The sequence below is a fragment of the Aythya fuligula genome, chromosome 3 (genome assembly GCF_009819795.1).
Source record: "Aythya fuligula isolate bAytFul2 chromosome 3, bAytFul2.pri, whole genome shotgun sequence".
NCBI lineage: Eukaryota > Metazoa > Chordata > Aves > Anseriformes > Anatidae > Aythya > Aythya fuligula.
Window position 1 is genome coordinate 70,426,033 of NC_045561.1, and position 17,168 is coordinate 70,443,200.

Consider the following 17,168-nt stretch of genomic DNA (forward strand, 5'->3'; position numbering starts at 1 on the left):
TTGATGATACACATTTTTGATTATCTATTAATGTAGCTCTAAATTAGATCTGAAAGTGGGTCTTATATAAGAGTTATTCTTGCGTGTTTTCTGAATAAACTGGTTCTGTAGACCAGAGGCATTATCTGTCTATCTTTGGTCGTGTATTTTCTTCCATGTTTAATTAGTGTTTTGCTACTGACTCCCTCGTTTCTTTAACATGGTGCTGTATTTTGAAAAGCGCTTTAGATTCAAGTTGTTTAGCAATTATCCAGCTCCAAATGAGACTACAGGGTTGTAATTTTAATTTTCCTTTGTTTTGGCTCAGCTCATATAACTCTGGAAGTGGAACACTTTAAAATAACCTTATACTCTTGTGTGATGATTTTGTGGATGTCAGTTCAGTGTCATGAATTTGGGATTTCTTTCTTAAGACTTAGAATTTTTTAGAAACTGTTTCTTTTTAGAGTTTTACTTGGAAGCCTCTATGCATATGAGGGTCCTCCTAGAGTGGGAGAGGAAGACTGATTCAAATTGCAGTACTGAGGCTATTGCAAATATTTCCATAAAAACACGTTTTTGAGTAAAACAGGATAAGTAATCAGGTGTCATAACATATGTCCTGAGTAATGTTAAGAGGTTAAAATTTCTTAACCAGTACTAATTAAAATAAAACTCAATTGAGAAAATGTTTAATGAAATGTACAGTTTGAATATAACCTTTCATTTGTGTGTGTGTGTGTGTATAAATACAAATTTAAAATGATACATGGGAACTGTGCATCCATTAGTTTAAATCATGTTTAAAACAGATAATTCTGCATTTCAGATTCACAGTAGAGAGAAGGGGGACCTAGAATATTCACTCTTTGTCATGTTGATTTTCTAAATCCTAAATGTTTATATCTTAAAGAAAGCTGGTATATACAACATACATGTGCAAGTCCTGTGGTAGTGCTTTATTTTACATCCTTTTTTTCTGAGCTTGTTTGAGGGAAGAGGGTTTATTTGGATCATGATGTATTGGAAAACATTTAATCATTTTTCTATGTGTTCTAGTTATTAAAAAAAAATATATACTTGGACCAGGGATGGAGATATTTTCACAGTGATCTAAGAAAAAAAAAAAACATCAGCATGTGTATTTGTCTTCTTTTTCTAAATTCACAGAAATACAACATGAGATTGCTTACCAATTCTGAGCTAATAATTTATTCAAGGTTACACTTTGCAGGCTATTCCTACTCAGGTAGTTAAATGTAGCTGCTTGATTACTTTATCACAGGTATATGCTTGCTTTTATTGTGCACCATGTTTGTATTTATTCTGCTTTTCTTGATTTGCAGCTCTTTGCAAAAAACAAACCTCCAAAAGGTCTTTATGTCTATGGAGATGTCGGTAAGTTTCAGCTACATCAGTTCCAATGGAATTTCATCTAAATGTGTGTTCATTCAAATTCTGAAGTATCTACAAAGTTGACAATTATGTAGCATTATTACTTTAATGATTTTTCCAGGATTATTTTTCTTCCAGAATATGATGTTAATTAACCCTATTACACCTTAGAAGATCGGAAGCCGTTTAATTAGCCTACACCAAACCTTGTCTGCATTTTTTGCAGTGTTACCTACTCACTAATATTTAAGAATGCAATTAAAGAATTTGAAAAGCAACTTGGTGGGGAGTGGGTCAGGGAGAGAACGTGTATGGCCTAATTACAACAGTGTAGAGTAAGAAAGCTTTTCAAGTGAAAATGTTGTTTTCTGGATGTCTATGGAGCCATTTGTGCAACCTTTCAGTCAACGCTGTTTAGATCAAAATGGAACAATAACAATGCAGTTGTTTGGGGTTTTTGAACATGAAACATAACCTTTCTTCCCCAACAGTCTGGCTTTGTACTTACTTTGTGGAAGAGTATAGGTTCATTAGTTCAAAGCTAACGAACAATCATTATTGTAATCAGTACATACTGTTCTTAAATTAACTACCTGTTGGGTGTGTTGTTTTTTTTATTTGAAGGTACAGGGAAGACAATGGTGATGGACATGTTCTATTCTCATTTAGAAGTAGAAAGGAAAAAGAGAGTCCATTTTCATGGCTTCATGCTAGATGTGCACCAGAGTAAGTGCAGATACTGGTATTTACAACAATTTTATGAACTATGGTAACTATAAAAAACCTTGTCTCATCTTCAGATGTCTAGCATACAATGTAATCTTACTTAATTTCTAAGAAAAAAAAGAAACAAATTAGAGAATTTTTGCAGTGTTTGCCATGCTGGAGTAGATGTTAATTGCATACTATTTCTCAAGTATCTTCTCAAATGTTTTGTGTACCAGATTGTATAGAGAATTGCATGTATGTTTAGGATTAAATCCTTATCTAGATATTCTTCAGTTACTGGTAAGCTTACGTGCAGTCTGAGGAAGGCAGCTGCTGAAAATGAATGATAAAACAGAAAGTAATGTGATGCTGTCACTCAAAAGGACAGATAAGTGTAAATGCTACATCATAGTTTTTTTTCTGTGATGGATCATGATTCAGAGACAACTAAATCAGTGAAGATGAATACTGTGAAATTGTTAGTGAACAATGCTACAATTTACAAGTATTGTGACAGCTGCATTTTTCTTGGAAGGCATTCATTGGCATAAACAACTTCTGCCCCTTTTACTGCCCTTGTTTTTTTTATCACCATTGGGTCACTGTTGACATTTTCTGTTTCTTGTCACTAGTGCTCTACTTCATTAAATTTTTAACAAAGCTGGCTTCTTACTTTGACCTTGGTTTGCCAAACACTTTTGGTAGGCTGATGGAATGCAATCTGTGGCATTAAAGTATGTATGTAATAACTTGATATCAGCATCATCTTGTTTACATTGTAAAATCTAATTGCAGTAACTTTGTCTGAGTTCTTTTAACTAAGTATACCTCCAGAGCATGTGATGCACAGAGCTCTGCCACTGTTTTGTAAAATCTGAAAGAATTCTTTTTTTATACTCACAAGATGATTAGGACAGAAAATGCCAAATAATGAAGTGAAACTGAAGCTAAGGTCATGAACTGGAGCAAGATAAAACTAATTTATATCAGTTCTATAAATAAGCAATAGGTATTTCATATTAGTATCCAAGGGTTCTATGATTTTTATTTTTCATGTTTTGTAGCAAGAATATAGAAATCACAGTCTCTGTGGTTTTAGTAGTTGCCTGGATGTGGTTGAAAACAGTGGTTTTGCACTCCTGAAGTTAGGTGAAACCTGAAGTTTTTTTTAACTGCATTGGGCTGCTTTTTATTTTATAGTTAAATAATTTTGTTTTCCGTATTTTACAAAAGCATGAGAAATATTTATTCACTTATGTCTCATCAACTCAGGAATACATCGCCTTAAGCAGACCTTGCCAAAAAGAAAGCCAGGACTTATGGCCAAATCGTATGACCCTATTGCACCAGTAGCAGAGGAAATAAGCGAAGAGGCTTCCCTCTTATGTTTTGATGAATTTCAGGTAAGAAATCAGAGGTTACTCCTTGGCTTTTAAGGGAAACTTCGTGACATTACTGTGAATCTTAAAAATAGGATATTTGTTACTACTCAAATAGTATTTGAATTACTGGCCAGAAGTCAACTATGGAAGTTCAGGAGCAGAAGTGATTTTACGGTTCGGAAGATGGTGTTAATTTTTTTATATTATTCCTGGAAAAAAACAAAAAAAAAAGTTATCTGTGTAGTTAGTACTCACATTAGTGGGTAATAATTAAAGTTTAGGTTCATAAGTGCTTCAGGACAGGAATTGTCATCTTAAAATGAGTCTGTACAGTGCCAGGACAGTAGTCACCTGATACGTGGTTGGTGTGCCTGGTCTTTACTGTGGCTTATATAGAGGAACAAAATGGTCTCACTGCGGTTAAGGACATGGAAATAACATACCAATTTCAATTTAAATTCTTTCCTAGAGTTACTGGAGGCTTTGGAGTGTCAGTGTCAAATTTTATCAGTGTAATGTACATTTTAAGAAACTCCTTTTCAATTAAATGTGAAAATTAAAAATAAAGTGATAAAATGATGTTTGCCCAAGCTAGCTTGCTTGATTCATTTATGTGGCTTGTGAATTTTGTTTTAAGGACATCACAGATTTAAGCATAGAGTTGCTTTATTAATTTTATTTTTCTGGGAGCAGGAGGTATACTAAGCAGCTCGATCAGCTGAGATTCTGAATTCCAAGAGAAACTGCAGGGGAAGAGGAGAACAGAGCTGTGTTGTTTCTCAAATCACTGCTAGAAAAAGAATCATCTATTGACTGTAAATTTTCTGCATTATGCTCTTAAATTAGCATATAACTGAAACAGAGCAATTTTGATCTCCTAGCTACTATTTATAGCCTACGCACAAAAGAAGGTAACCAGTTTATGATCAGCTCCCATGAATGGGATTTTTTTTCACCTTGTTAAGTAGTTGGTGTCTTTGGTTTAAGTTACTTCTGCATTTTGCAGCAAGGGATAATCCTTCGACCTGCAGTTTTGGAATATGCGGGGTTATTGCAATCTTGTTAGGAAACGTTTAAGAAAAAGTTGTATTTGAGTTATATTTTGCGGTGTTTCACTGTGTTAAAAGAATGTTTTCATGATCCACTTCTCAATTATGAGCATCAAATGTATTTTGTCAAAATACTTTCTCTAAAATACGTTGACTTTCCCAATTCAAATAATTACACCAAAATCTTGCCTTCATCTCAACCAAAAGCTGCAGATTGCGGTTTGGTTTTGTTCTTTGCTTTTGGCTTTGCTTGTTCAGAGTAAAACTTGTTACAACCAAGTTTAATATATTCTAATTCAATATACCTGCTCAGTATTCTAACTGCAGTGCTCATGGGTTTCTCTTAAAAAAAAAAAAAAAAAAAAAAAAAACGATTTTGAATGCTGTGTAGGCATACATGCAGTTGGACATATGTGGAGGTATGTTTGAATGGTTCATAGAGGCATCTTTGCTAACAGTAGAACAGTTTATTAGTGTAAATGTGTGATTTTCACTATTAATGTCCGCTGCTTGTTGCCGTGTTTGCATATTGTCTATCATCCCTAACACGTTTTAAGGAGAGACTCTGGTAATTTTGGTGTCCAAATTGATTGCCTGCTCCCCCTGCTGACTTGCTTGAGGTACAGCAACCACTTCAGTTGTAAAAATCACCTTGTATAAAAATACTTTGGTGGTGGGTCACAGTTGGGAAAATAAGCATAAGAAATATGCATCAAAATGTATTTCCAAGACTGCATTCTTATGTGATTTTTAATGCATGTGCTTGTTCTTGATGTACCAATGGACTACATTCACAGATTTCTGAGCAGCTGGTTTTTTTTTTTTTTTGGTTGATTTTCCATAGCATTAAATGCTAGGAAGGCTTTGCCTGCTGAAGAGGAGGAGCCCCAGTTTTCTGAGAGTTGGTGGAAGGCACTGAATTTGGAATAAGAAACCTTCTGCTTAAATACTCAAAGTAGCTGGTAGAGCAATTCAGAGTGACAAAACTAACACCAATAATCCGGAAATCAGGACTTCCTCAGTTGATTTTCCCAGTGGAGCTAACAGCCAGATCTCACTACAACAGCTTTATTTATACTTGAAGAATTGCTAGATTAAAATAAAACTGGAAAGAGCTGGAAGGTCAGATTGTATGCTCTTCTGACTCACAGACAAAGCTACTGTCTATTTTGGTAGGTGGGAAGTCGCGCTGGGTCTGTAACTTGCTTGACTAAACACTTGTGCTTTGAGGAAATATCAGGAACCCTATTGAGATTTGCTGGGAACATTTCAGGTTTCTTTCAAATACCTGTCGGAAAAAAAAAAAAAGCTTAAGCTGTATTTATGTAAAGATCAGACACAGACAAGGATTCTGTAACAGTGACAGCAAAAAGCAATGTTAGTGCTTGTATTTCAGATGAAACCAAATGTAGAACTTCAAAAGACAAAAAAAGTACTGCTGAGGTTTCAAATTCCTCTTTGACAGTGGGCTAAAGGAAACAGAAGTACTCTGAAGTGAGTCATGTTGCTTAGAGAAACCCCAAACAAATGGGGAGTTGTTTGACAAAATGACTTACACAAATATTTCAGGATGCTGTGAGGTAGTTTGTGTGTTCCAAAATCTTGTTAAGTTTAACAACAACAACAAAATGTCCTAAAATGTTGCTTTTTACAAATACTGTGAGATAGCCTGCACATTAGAGATGATGTGAAGCTTCTGAGCTTGTCCATGCTGAAGCTGGTGTTGTATCAGCATTCACCTGAGGTGCAGGCTCTCAGGTTAAAACATTGCTCCTTGTTATTGATCTTTGTCACACTGTGTACTATAAGTGTTAGTCCTTTTTATTTTTTTTAAACCACAGAAGTCTTGAACCGCTCCAAAAATGTGCTCATTTAAAACAACAGGATTGAATTAACCCATTTGTAATTATAATTTTCATGTTTCGGGACATAGAGGTTGGCCAATATAATGAGAGTAGTCATTGTTTAGTGATCAAATAACTCCACGCAGGTAATTAGAAGCTCTAATTTTGCCATGCGACTGAAAGCTATGGTAGTTGGTATGGGTAATGAAAACAGAATCTGCACTTCTTGGGATGCTGAATGATGATACAGTGCTAGTATTTATGTAGCTTCAGTACCACTTAGGCTTTAACCAAACTACAATTTAGGGAGTTTTTCCTAACCTACATGCTATTAAAAGCCTCTAATAAAAACTAGGCTCTTATTTTTGTGCTAATACTAATTACTGATAATACATGCTTATGTTTGTCATTCATTACATGGAACTGTACCAATCAGTGGATGACTGAGTCTCAGGCACTTATACATGTAAATTAACTATTACTGATGTGTTTTTATATGTTTTTTGTTTTTTTTTTTTTTCTTGATATGAGCCGTAGTGAAAAGCTGCACTAGGTCATAAAAATCTTTTCTCTTAAATGCTAATGAAATATATCTATTCTCTCCATTAGCAGGCTCTCCCTACTGGTAATTTGTAGCCTTTGCTTTTGTTCCTTCCTGTAATGAATTCTGGACGTAGTGAAAGATATGAGAAATGACAGTGCTTTAGTTGCTGTCTTCCAGTTGCTTTATCTGGTAGAATTCTTCTCTTCCCAAAGCTTTGGTAGGTCAAGAGAGCCTAATTTTTCATTCCAGTTCTCAAAATGGCTCTTGCTTTTTGATAGAGGTTTCAGGAGTTACTTTTTTTTGTAATGCGATGAAAAAAGCAGAATTCAGCATCAAATAGCAATTCTCATTAATAAGAGAAAATTTTTAATTGTTTTCTTTCATTCAAGTGCTAACATTGTTTCAGCCTTTATTTCCTAAAGGTAGTGTGCCTTAGTGATTTTTTTTTTTTTTTAAGCACATGATGGTAAAAAAAAAAAAAAAAAAAAAAAAGGAAATTAAAAAAAATGCCACTACAAACTCATGGATTTAAAAACTTGTATCACAAAGCAAACCCAATAGCCAAGAAATTCAGGTATCTCTAAAATGCATATATATATATTAATTTCTTTTATGCAGTATTTTTCAAGACAACCAGGAAAGTTCCTAAACTTTAATATCCAGAAGCAATAAATTTAGCACTAGGTGGATGCATGAACACCTATATCAGACATACAGTACAATAGTGAATCATTGTGCTCTTTAGAGCTTAGTGATGAGAAATACACAAATCTGGGAGTGTGTTGCTGATCACATCAAAAGAGTTTTTTTTTTTTTTTTTTTTTTTTTTAAAAAAAAAAAAACATATTTTATAGAACAAAATAGAAGACATCTTTGGGAGAATGAAACTGATATTTACTTATGGTTCAACAGGAACTTTATTGCTTCCAGTCTAGCTGTGAGAAATGTAACCTGTGTTTCACTGTGTCTAATGTAAAATTACTTTATTTTGCTGCTTAGAAAGGTCTTTTAGAAATGATGGAAAAGGGGATCAGAAAAAAATATATAGAGAGAAGTGGTTGGAGTCTTCTGTAGCTTGCATTACCATTACAACATCCACATCTAAGCTGGCACAAAATAGCAGGCCATCAATCTGTTGTGTCATGAATGCATATAACTCTCAGGATGCCACCACTTTTTAATTTTCTTAGAACTGGGGTCTCTGGTAAGCCAAAATGCAACAAGTGTCTGTATAATAATCAAGGAGAATGCAAGAGAAACAAGAGTTTAATGATAGTAAAGGTGATTTACTTATTAGGACCGCTGATCTCAGCTGGTGAACACCTGCAAAATATGAATTGCTCTTGTAACAATGCTTTTCTTCCATTCAGACAAATTTATTACTTTTTATTTATATGCAGTGGTTTCTGGTTTGCATTCCTTTTATTTCTTGGTACTGTAAAGCAAGTTAGTTAAGCTAAACTTAGATATTTAAAGAAATTTTACTTTATTGCTCATTGTTTAGCCTTTTTATTTCAGTATCGTTTGTTCCACCCCTTTTTATTTTTTGTTAGTGTTTTGTGCCTGAAGGTTAGAAGAGGCTGACTGTGCTGGAAGTGACTGCCGTGCCTTTTGATTATTCATGGACAGTAATAGAAGGCACTTAAAAAGAACAATGAAATTGCTTATTTTTGTGATGGGCCATCTGTTGAATTGTTTTTTGCAACAATCACACAATAGTATCTATGTCATATCATTCTATTTTCAACAGCAGCTGATTATGTATAGTTGGCTACTTGTCTTTATTTCTGAAGTCCCATGACCATTTAAATTCACCTCTGCAAACCTTTGCCTCAAAGGTAATAGAAATGTAAAGCAGCCGGTGTGTGTTTCCTTTCTGTCTTCTGTTTTTTTTTCCACGTGGTTTCCAATTAATTAGGCCTCTTAAATGTTTAGATCTGTTTTCTGTGTCTCCCACCTGTAGTTTTATAATAGAAGTTAACATGGAATCATTTAGCAATTGGTAAAGATATGGTGGAGTTCCATAATAAAGAGCGGGCAAGTTTTGAAAGACTGTGGTACATTCACTGCTTATTAATTATCCCTTTTATTTTTTCTCACCAAGCAATAATTAGAATCTTTCTCCATGGCTTTCACTAACGAGCATTTTTCCTAGCTATAAAGCCACTTGCAGATCTATTGCAGCAGAAGCTGAAAGCAAAGATAAAACAAATGTGTTGTCTTCTGCAGGTCACTGACATTGCTGATGCCATGATTCTGAAGCAGCTTTTTGAAAACTTGTTCCAAAATGGGGTTGTCGTTGTGGCAACATCTAACAGGCCACCAGAAGGTAAAAACAAACATGTTACTAGTATTATCCCAAATACAATTAATCTCAGTATTTTACAAAACAATTTGATGAGAATTACATGGTATTTAATACTAATAAACCCACTAGCCTTCAAGAATTTGAGATGCTCCAATTTGTCCCCCGCTGTTTCATGTTCTCAAGGAAGAAAGGTTTTTCACTAAGTCTTACTCCTTTCTCATCTCTAACTCTACATGTTTCTGCCCCCTTTCCTTACCCTTCTGTGGTTTCTAATTTTCTATACTCTATCCAAACCAGTGGGAGGGAATTTGGGAACAGGGATGCTGAGGGTGCTTTTAACTGAGCAATAATTGCAATTTCCTGCACACGAGAACTTTTGTTGTAGTGTAGTCTTAGTAGTTAGCATAATACATGATTTTTATGCGACTTTTATGACACTATGACACATAAACCTGTTGGTTTATTTCCCTTTTTTTTGAGCAAACCAGATGAAATCAGAACTAAGATAGCTGGGTGAACTCAACAATGGTGCCTCATTCACTTGGGATCCAGCCATGTGTTTGTGGAACCGCTGCTCTTTAGAGTTCACGAGTGATTCTTACAACTTGGTGTTACATCCCACTTCTTAATTTGTCAATTTATGGCAATTATTGTTATGTGTCTGTCTGAAAGACATCACTTTTGCTAGCTACCCAACAGAGAACATCAAGAAAGGTGTCTCCAGAACTGAGCAACATTGCAATCCAGACATTGGTTGCTGCCTTTTGTTTTTTTTTTTTCTTTTCCTTCCTCTGTTTCACTATTCCTGTGTGCTTATGGTCTGTATCTGAAATACTTCCACAGAAAAGTGTTAGATTAATGCAGCGTATTTTACCAAGGTTTAAGATTGAATTCAGAGATTCTCCTCTTGTGGTTACAAAGGAGGAAAGTATCTTTTCCATTAGAGAGCAAATGCACTCAGCTGCTGACAATTAGTGATATGCTCAACCATGTTAAACTTCTCCCGCAGGGGAGCATGAGGGGGAAATACTGAGGTATAGTGTGTGAGGAATCCTGGCTTCTTTTCACCACCAAAATTACTGTTTTTTCCTCATCCTACCAAAACAGACATAATTAAAACCATCAAAACAAACAAAACAAAAAAAAACTATAAAACCTCAGACTTATTAACTAGAAGAAGTAACAGAAGTCACTTTATTATAGTAACGGTACACATTCACAAATTTCTCTGAGTAAATATGCAACTGATTGCTGTTTTAACAAATGTTTACCTGTTTTGGTTTATAGAAATATGGAGGATATGTGGCTTCATACAGCTTGGCTCATAATTAGGGTACAGAATCACCTTTGTTAATAATTTTCCTAAATGCTTCTGTGTAGATACCATGTTGGTTTCTCATGCAACCTATCTTCTGTCCAGCAGTATCTGGTAGTAGAGCATGAAAGCTTTAGCCTTGTAGTCTTTGGGCATTACGGTGAGTACAGGTGTTAATAACCTGGTGTGGCCTTGGATTGGGATTTTGGTGGAAGGTGTTCCTGCCTCCATCAGGTGTGGTAGTAGCCAGGTGCCTGTATACTCTTGGTTATTCCTCCTGTCAGCAGTAGCTGCAATACTGCCTTTTTATAGGGCTTCCAAATTTATTCCAAATGGAATAAAGCAGCACATCATACAATCTAAGTGGTAATATTTTCAATGAAGAAGTTTATGAATTTGTTAGGCAGTTGGATAGTTTCTGGAGAGAACTTTATATAATTGCAGAGATAAATAAGACACAACATCGCTTTGCAGTTGGTTTTCATTAATTTGTATTTTCTCTGAGTGCAGATTTACATGCCTAACATACTATTCTTTTTTTTTTTTTTTTTTGGTACTCAGTTGTATTTTGAACAACTTTGCATAAAGGTGTGTGTTTTTTTTCCCTCCCTTAGATGGATCTCCTTGCTTTGGAAACCTGGTAGAAGTACTTGGTACCTAGGTACTTAGTTTTGGCCTTATAATTATACCAGTTTTCACCCAGCATTACAAATCCTTTTTATATCCTTCTTAAACAGGCATAGGCCTTATTTCTTTTGCTAAAATCAGTTGAGTATCATTAGAGATTTATCATCTTTCACTCTCTGCCTTTTCCAGACTTTCTCAGGATGTTTCTTCCTTTCTTCCTTAAGAATGTAATGACTTTTCATACAGCAAGAGAACAGAAATCCATTTCAACTCTTTTTCCACTTGTGTTCCTTATCTGTCTAGCAACACAGAATTTTATTTGCCAGACTAAAATACAAGGTGATATTGGTATTAAGACTAAGTAGCAAAACTGGTACTGATTTTCTTTCTTTCAGATCTCTATAAAAATGGTCTTCAGAGAGCTAATTTTGTGCCATTCATTGCTGTGCTGAAGGTAAGGAGAATCACTTGTTAAATGCTTTCTGATTTTGCTTTCTGATTTTGCCTTCTTATTAACAATAAACTCAATTTGTACAGGATTACTTTGATACCAGTTTCCAGATTAGTTGTGTATGCTTTAACTGCTTGGGGTGAAAATAATTGAAGGTGAGGCAAAAAAAGGAGCTCTTACTAGAATTGACACGTCTTGAAAGCTGGGCACTTAGTATGACAAAGGTAACTTTTTGACTAACGTAGCAGAATTTGTTTGGATAGGACTCTCTATCTGCTGTGTATATTCCACATGACATAGTGTTCCTGTAACAGTGATGCTGTGTTGTACTTGTGGACATCTCAAATTTATTATGCTGTAAAAAGTTGGTATTCCTCAGGTGTAAAGAAATCAGTTGTGTATGTACCCTTCAATCAGCTTGTTTCTGGGTCTGTGCTTTTTTTTTGCCCTCATGTGGGTATTTGTGAGGCTTCATGCCATGGCCAACAAGTAGAAGTTCTGAAGCAAGCTCCCTGGAGACTGCAGGTTGTGGTGTGGCAGGTTAGAGTTGCTTCATTTAGATGAAAAAAATGGGGTATTCTTTTTAAATGTGAATAATATGATCAGGGTTTGTTTTGCTATTACAAAGAGCCAATGCTGAACTGATGCTTTAAGGTCTGGGGAAGTTGCAGATATTTTTAATTCCCAAAATGTGATTGTATTGTTATGTTACTGAAGGCTTGCAATAGCATTGCCAGCATCAACGCATGAATAAGGTGAACTATCTAAGAAGAAATACAAGGTAGAAGTTTAGGGCAGGTTTGGATTAGTGAGAAGAAATTTGGAAGTGCAGACCAGATGGATCAGTTGGATGCTTCTGCTAAGGTGGTCAGTAGTGAAGAAGGTAACAGTGCTTCAGACTTTCAGTGGGGCATGTTGGACACGAGAGACTGCTTCATTGCCTAAGCATCTTTTAAAAATCCTACCTAATGTTGACATTTGAGCAATTACCAAGTTCCAAAGTTAATGTGCCATTGACACTGGCAATGCTGTGTCTCAGAATGGCTGTGGGTGACGTCAGGGAGGTTACCACTGAAAGCGATTCCTATCTGGATGGCTTTAGAAAAGTAAGAAACATGAAAACAAATCAATAACTCTATACACTTCAGATCCATAACAGATCCTGATCACAGAACACTTTCAACAATAGTAATAGTTCTATATGCATTTGCTTTGTGAAATGTCGCATTATGCTCAGTCAGCATCTACAGCAAATCCTTCTTTTAGTTGTTGTTATCCAGTATCTTCTATGTATCTTTCCTTGTCGGATCTTAGTTTTCTTCCTTGATGAACGCAAAATTCATTTGTTTCACTGATGGTCAGACATGATGAATATCTATCATGCTTATTTGTAGCTTGCTTTTTTTTCCTCCTTGTGGCTAGCAGACGAAAAAAGTAAAATGCATCTTACACATACAGAATGCCTGTGTAAATTATTTATTATTTACATGCAATTTTTAGAAAGGACGTTGTGGATAGAATGCTGACAAAAGCCCTAAAGATTGGTGGGTGGGTTTAGAGTTGCAGTTGAGGATGGAGTAGTGTGAAAAGAAACAAGTGGCACAACTCTGGCTAGAGATGCACGAACATTACCATAATAATGAATGAAGAGAGAAATGAGGTTGCACTTAATATTCTATTCACAAGGACCTTTCTAAAATTCCCAATTACTTTTTGCTGTTGTTTTTTTCACCCCTACATCTTCGTGTGTTAACGCAGCTCTACATATATCTACCTTTAACATCAGTTCAGTAAATATTACCAAAATAACACTATTCTTTCCCAAAACATAATGCCTGAAAAGCAGATCAGATGAGGCTTATCAACAACTGTTCCTCTGACCTTAGATGGAAAATAGAAGGGTAGGGGCAAGGTATAATAATAATAAGTACAAATCTACATTTTTATTTCAACACATCAGAAGTAGGCATTGAAAACAAACGAATGTATTTTAAAGTAAGATTTTAATAAATGACCTTTACATTACAGCTGCCTCAGCTGTTCAGAATCCCATGTGTGGCTTTAGGAAATGGAAAGATGATATTTTCTAGGGTTTTGCATGAGAATGTAACAAAAATACTATGGCTGCAAACGTTTGATTTGCCATCTTCTGTACTTTCACCCCATTCTAAACCATGTGTGTCTTGTGTTAGTGTCCTTACAATCTAACCTGTTTTGTGGCAATGGCTTTGACCACTTGGACTAACTTCTGTCTTAGCTTTCTCTGGATTCAGAACCTCCTGCAATGGTTTTGCTTGGGGTTTGGAGGTGGTATTTTTCGTTGCTCTTTGTTTGTTTCAGAAGTTCTCTTTTTATGATCATAAATCTTAAAATAAGGCTTTAGCACAAAAAGTGATTCAACGTAGGAGCTTTGAATTCCTTTAAATAGCCTTATGAAGACAGGATGACTGGAAGATATCAACAGTACGTTTCTGTGAAGAGCTACTTCACTTGAAATAGCACAGATTTCAGGCTGTTTCTATTCTTCGTAAATGGAGTGAATAGCTCTTAGATAACCTGATAAATTAAGCAAAAATCTTTCCTCATCTTTATATGATAGATAAACAGTTTCTGTTTTAGATCTAGAATTACCTATGCTAATCTTTGGTTGTTGTTGTTTTTATTTTATTTAGATTATACAATTCTGGTATCTGTGGTTGAGTTCCTGTTTTTTTGCAAAGACAATTATAAACCAATTATAAACCAACTATAAACCAAGGTGGAATAAGCACAAAGGAGAAACAGTGGTCTAGGAAAAATGTAGTTGTCCTGCAAAGTTTGCCTATGTTGCCTTTCTAGATGATGGACTACTGTGGACAAGCAATTGCTGAATGCCTATGGTGGGAGATGCAATTAATAAGTTGCTTAAGGCCAGGTAAAAGCTGCAGGTACTACAGCCTGTATCTGTAGTTGGACAGATGGTCCCTGTCCAATCTAAACTTCTCCTAGTGTTCTGATTTTTTTTAAGATTTTATGTAGCTAAAAATCTGATTTTTCAGGAATTCTTTCATCCTGTAACAAAGTTGTAGGTTTCATAAATAGGGAAACACTCTCCGTTGACTGGTTTGTTGTTGTGGCTAAAATTTTAGGACAGAATATTCTTTATAGAAGGGCTTAGTTTCTGCAGCAGAAACGGAGTGCTTCTTCAGTCTGTGCAATTTTATAAAAATACAGCTTTTCAGAGATAAGTATTAGGAAGGAAAATCTTTTAATTCTGTAATTGCAATTAGATTCAGTCCCTTCTGATTGAGCTTTTAATCTCGCAGCATCGCTTACAGAGAATTTTGAAGTGCATGAAACTCCCAAGTGATTTTTTACAAAGGCAGTTCTTGACGAGAAAACCATACGTATTGGTCACAGTTCGCTCAAATGCTTAGAGCAGAAATGCTCCCCAAGTTAATAGTCCAAATCAATATGAAAATATGAAAACTTTATCAACATTTTTAAGCTAGTGTGCAAATAAAACTATACATCTCCAGCAATTTGGTGTAAGATCTGAAGTCATTCTATTCAAAAAAAAAAAAAAAAAAAAAAAAAAAGAAAAGAGAAAGCACACTTTATTTTACTAGTTTAGAAGTAATTTGTCAACAGTTGAATTTTTGCAGACAATTAATGAAGATATCTACATTAAATTTTTTTTTTTACATTATTTAATTAAAATATTTGCACTAATCCTTCACTATTCTGGAATCCTAATTTGGTGGCTAGATTGGTGTTTAGTTCTTCAGGCAAACAGGAAGGAAAGCTTCTCAAATTGGTGAAGCTTCTCAAATTTTGGTGTGTATAAACTCAAACTTAAACTAGTGTTCTTGACGCTTCCAAATATTTCTTGTAGCCATGAAGTTTTAAACGTCAAGCCAAGTCAAAATACCAAATAATTAACTTCTTTTTTTTTTTGTTAGAATTTTTTTTCCTGCAATAGACATGAAATATCAGAAAGTCCTAACTCAAAATCGGGAGGTTTTAGGGATTTATTAGCCTGCATGTATCTTCAAAAGGTATGGATTTATGATGATAATATAAAAAATCCATCTTCGGTTACCTGTATATTGCTTTAACTAAAGATAAAGAATCAATCAATGAGAAGTCTGTTTTCGGTAGGACATGAAGTTACTGTAAGCTTCCTATAATTAAAGAACTTTTTTTTTTCCTGCTGCTGCTAGGGACCAAATCATTATTTCTTTTTTTTAAACTTTGGTTAAAGTGACTCTTAACAATAAGCACTGCAAACACCTTTTGAACAGAAAGCAGTGTATGTACATGCTGTGCTCTGTTTGCTGTTTATCTCAAATATTGTTAACAATTCTATATTGACATTACTACCCACTCTGGCCAGTTCTAAATAAAATATACAGATTCTTCCAAAGCAATAAATGGAAGGATTTAAAAGTATTTTAAATTTCCAGGAATTATAGGTGAAAATATTTAAAATGTTTTGAGCTGTCCCTAAGGAAACTTGCAGGAGTTGGTTTTGTACAAAGGCATTTGGTAGATATAAAATTTCTTTGATTGTGCATTCGGCTTTTGTCCAACCACCTGTGTTAGAAATACAGGGATTTGTTGATTGGTGGATCTGCCTATTTCCCCAAAAAAAAAAAAAGTCATCTCATTGATGAAATTGATTTGTCAGTTTGCTCCATTCTAATGGCGTGATAGCCCAGCAGCTTTCAGTATGTTGAATAGTTAAAACCTGCTTTTGAGGTCAGTGTCAGCCACTCTGACCCCTGTGAACTGTCACCTGAGTCAGAATTGCTGGGATTAATCCTTTGATATTGTGATGGCTTCGCCTATCAATTGACTTTTTCATTACTGAAGATGTTAGGCCTTTTGTTTCCCTTCTTAGTATGTAACCAAGCAAACTCCTAAGTAGAAGGAGCATTTGTTCTTGTTCTCTCTCTCTCTCTTTGCAAGTAATAGAAGCATTCATCTTTTGTGAAGTGTACCTAATTAAACATATAAAAATAGAAAATATAGCATGATTGCAAGTATTTTCGTGCCGAACATCACTGTCATTTATGGGTAATTTGTGTGACAAATTTGTAAGACTTAACTAAAAAAATGTTGTATTTTGAAAGCAAGGTGTCGGAGTAGAAGTTATCAGCCCGTTCTGCATCCAGCCTTCAGAGTTCGTCTGTTTTAAATGTAAACGTGAGTGTTGCTTGAATTATCGGTGTAAAGCACTTCACTGCTACAGTATTTTTATAACGAGCCTATTGCTTTAGTGTGCTCTGCAAATATTGAGCTGTTCAGTTTGTTTACTTTCTATGACTGCCTTAAACACACGTGTGCACACGTAATCTCTAGACAGTTTATTTAGATGCTGACCAAAACTTGATCAAAGGATAAAATATTTCCTATTGTAGCTCGGTGCAAGGCTCCCTGCCTCCTCACTTCCTTTAATTGTTGTTGTTTCCCAAGCTCTTGCTTGGCTGGTTTGCTCTTTGATTAAAATCAGTAAACCAAAGCATATCGTAGATATGGAATAGTTGATTCCTGCTGTATCAGGGTAAATTAGCCTAATTACACG

At 35.1% G+C, this 17,168-nt stretch overlaps 1 protein-coding gene across 1 annotated transcript in view; it reads left to right on the forward strand.

Annotated features, from left to right (window-relative positions):
* AFG1L (AFG1 like ATPase) overlaps positions 1-17,168 on the forward strand; it is a 62,755-nt gene that overhangs the window by 13,604 nt on the left and 31,983 nt on the right. The window contains exons 3-7 of the mRNA XM_032184359.1: positions 1,326-1,377; positions 1,999-2,100; positions 3,355-3,485; positions 9,131-9,230; positions 11,547-11,605. Coding sequence (XP_032040250.1) covers positions 1,326-1,377; positions 1,999-2,100; positions 3,355-3,485; positions 9,131-9,230; positions 11,547-11,605 — 444 coding nt within the window. The remainder of the gene's footprint in view (positions 1-1,325; positions 1,378-1,998; positions 2,101-3,354; positions 3,486-9,130; positions 9,231-11,546; positions 11,606-17,168) is intronic.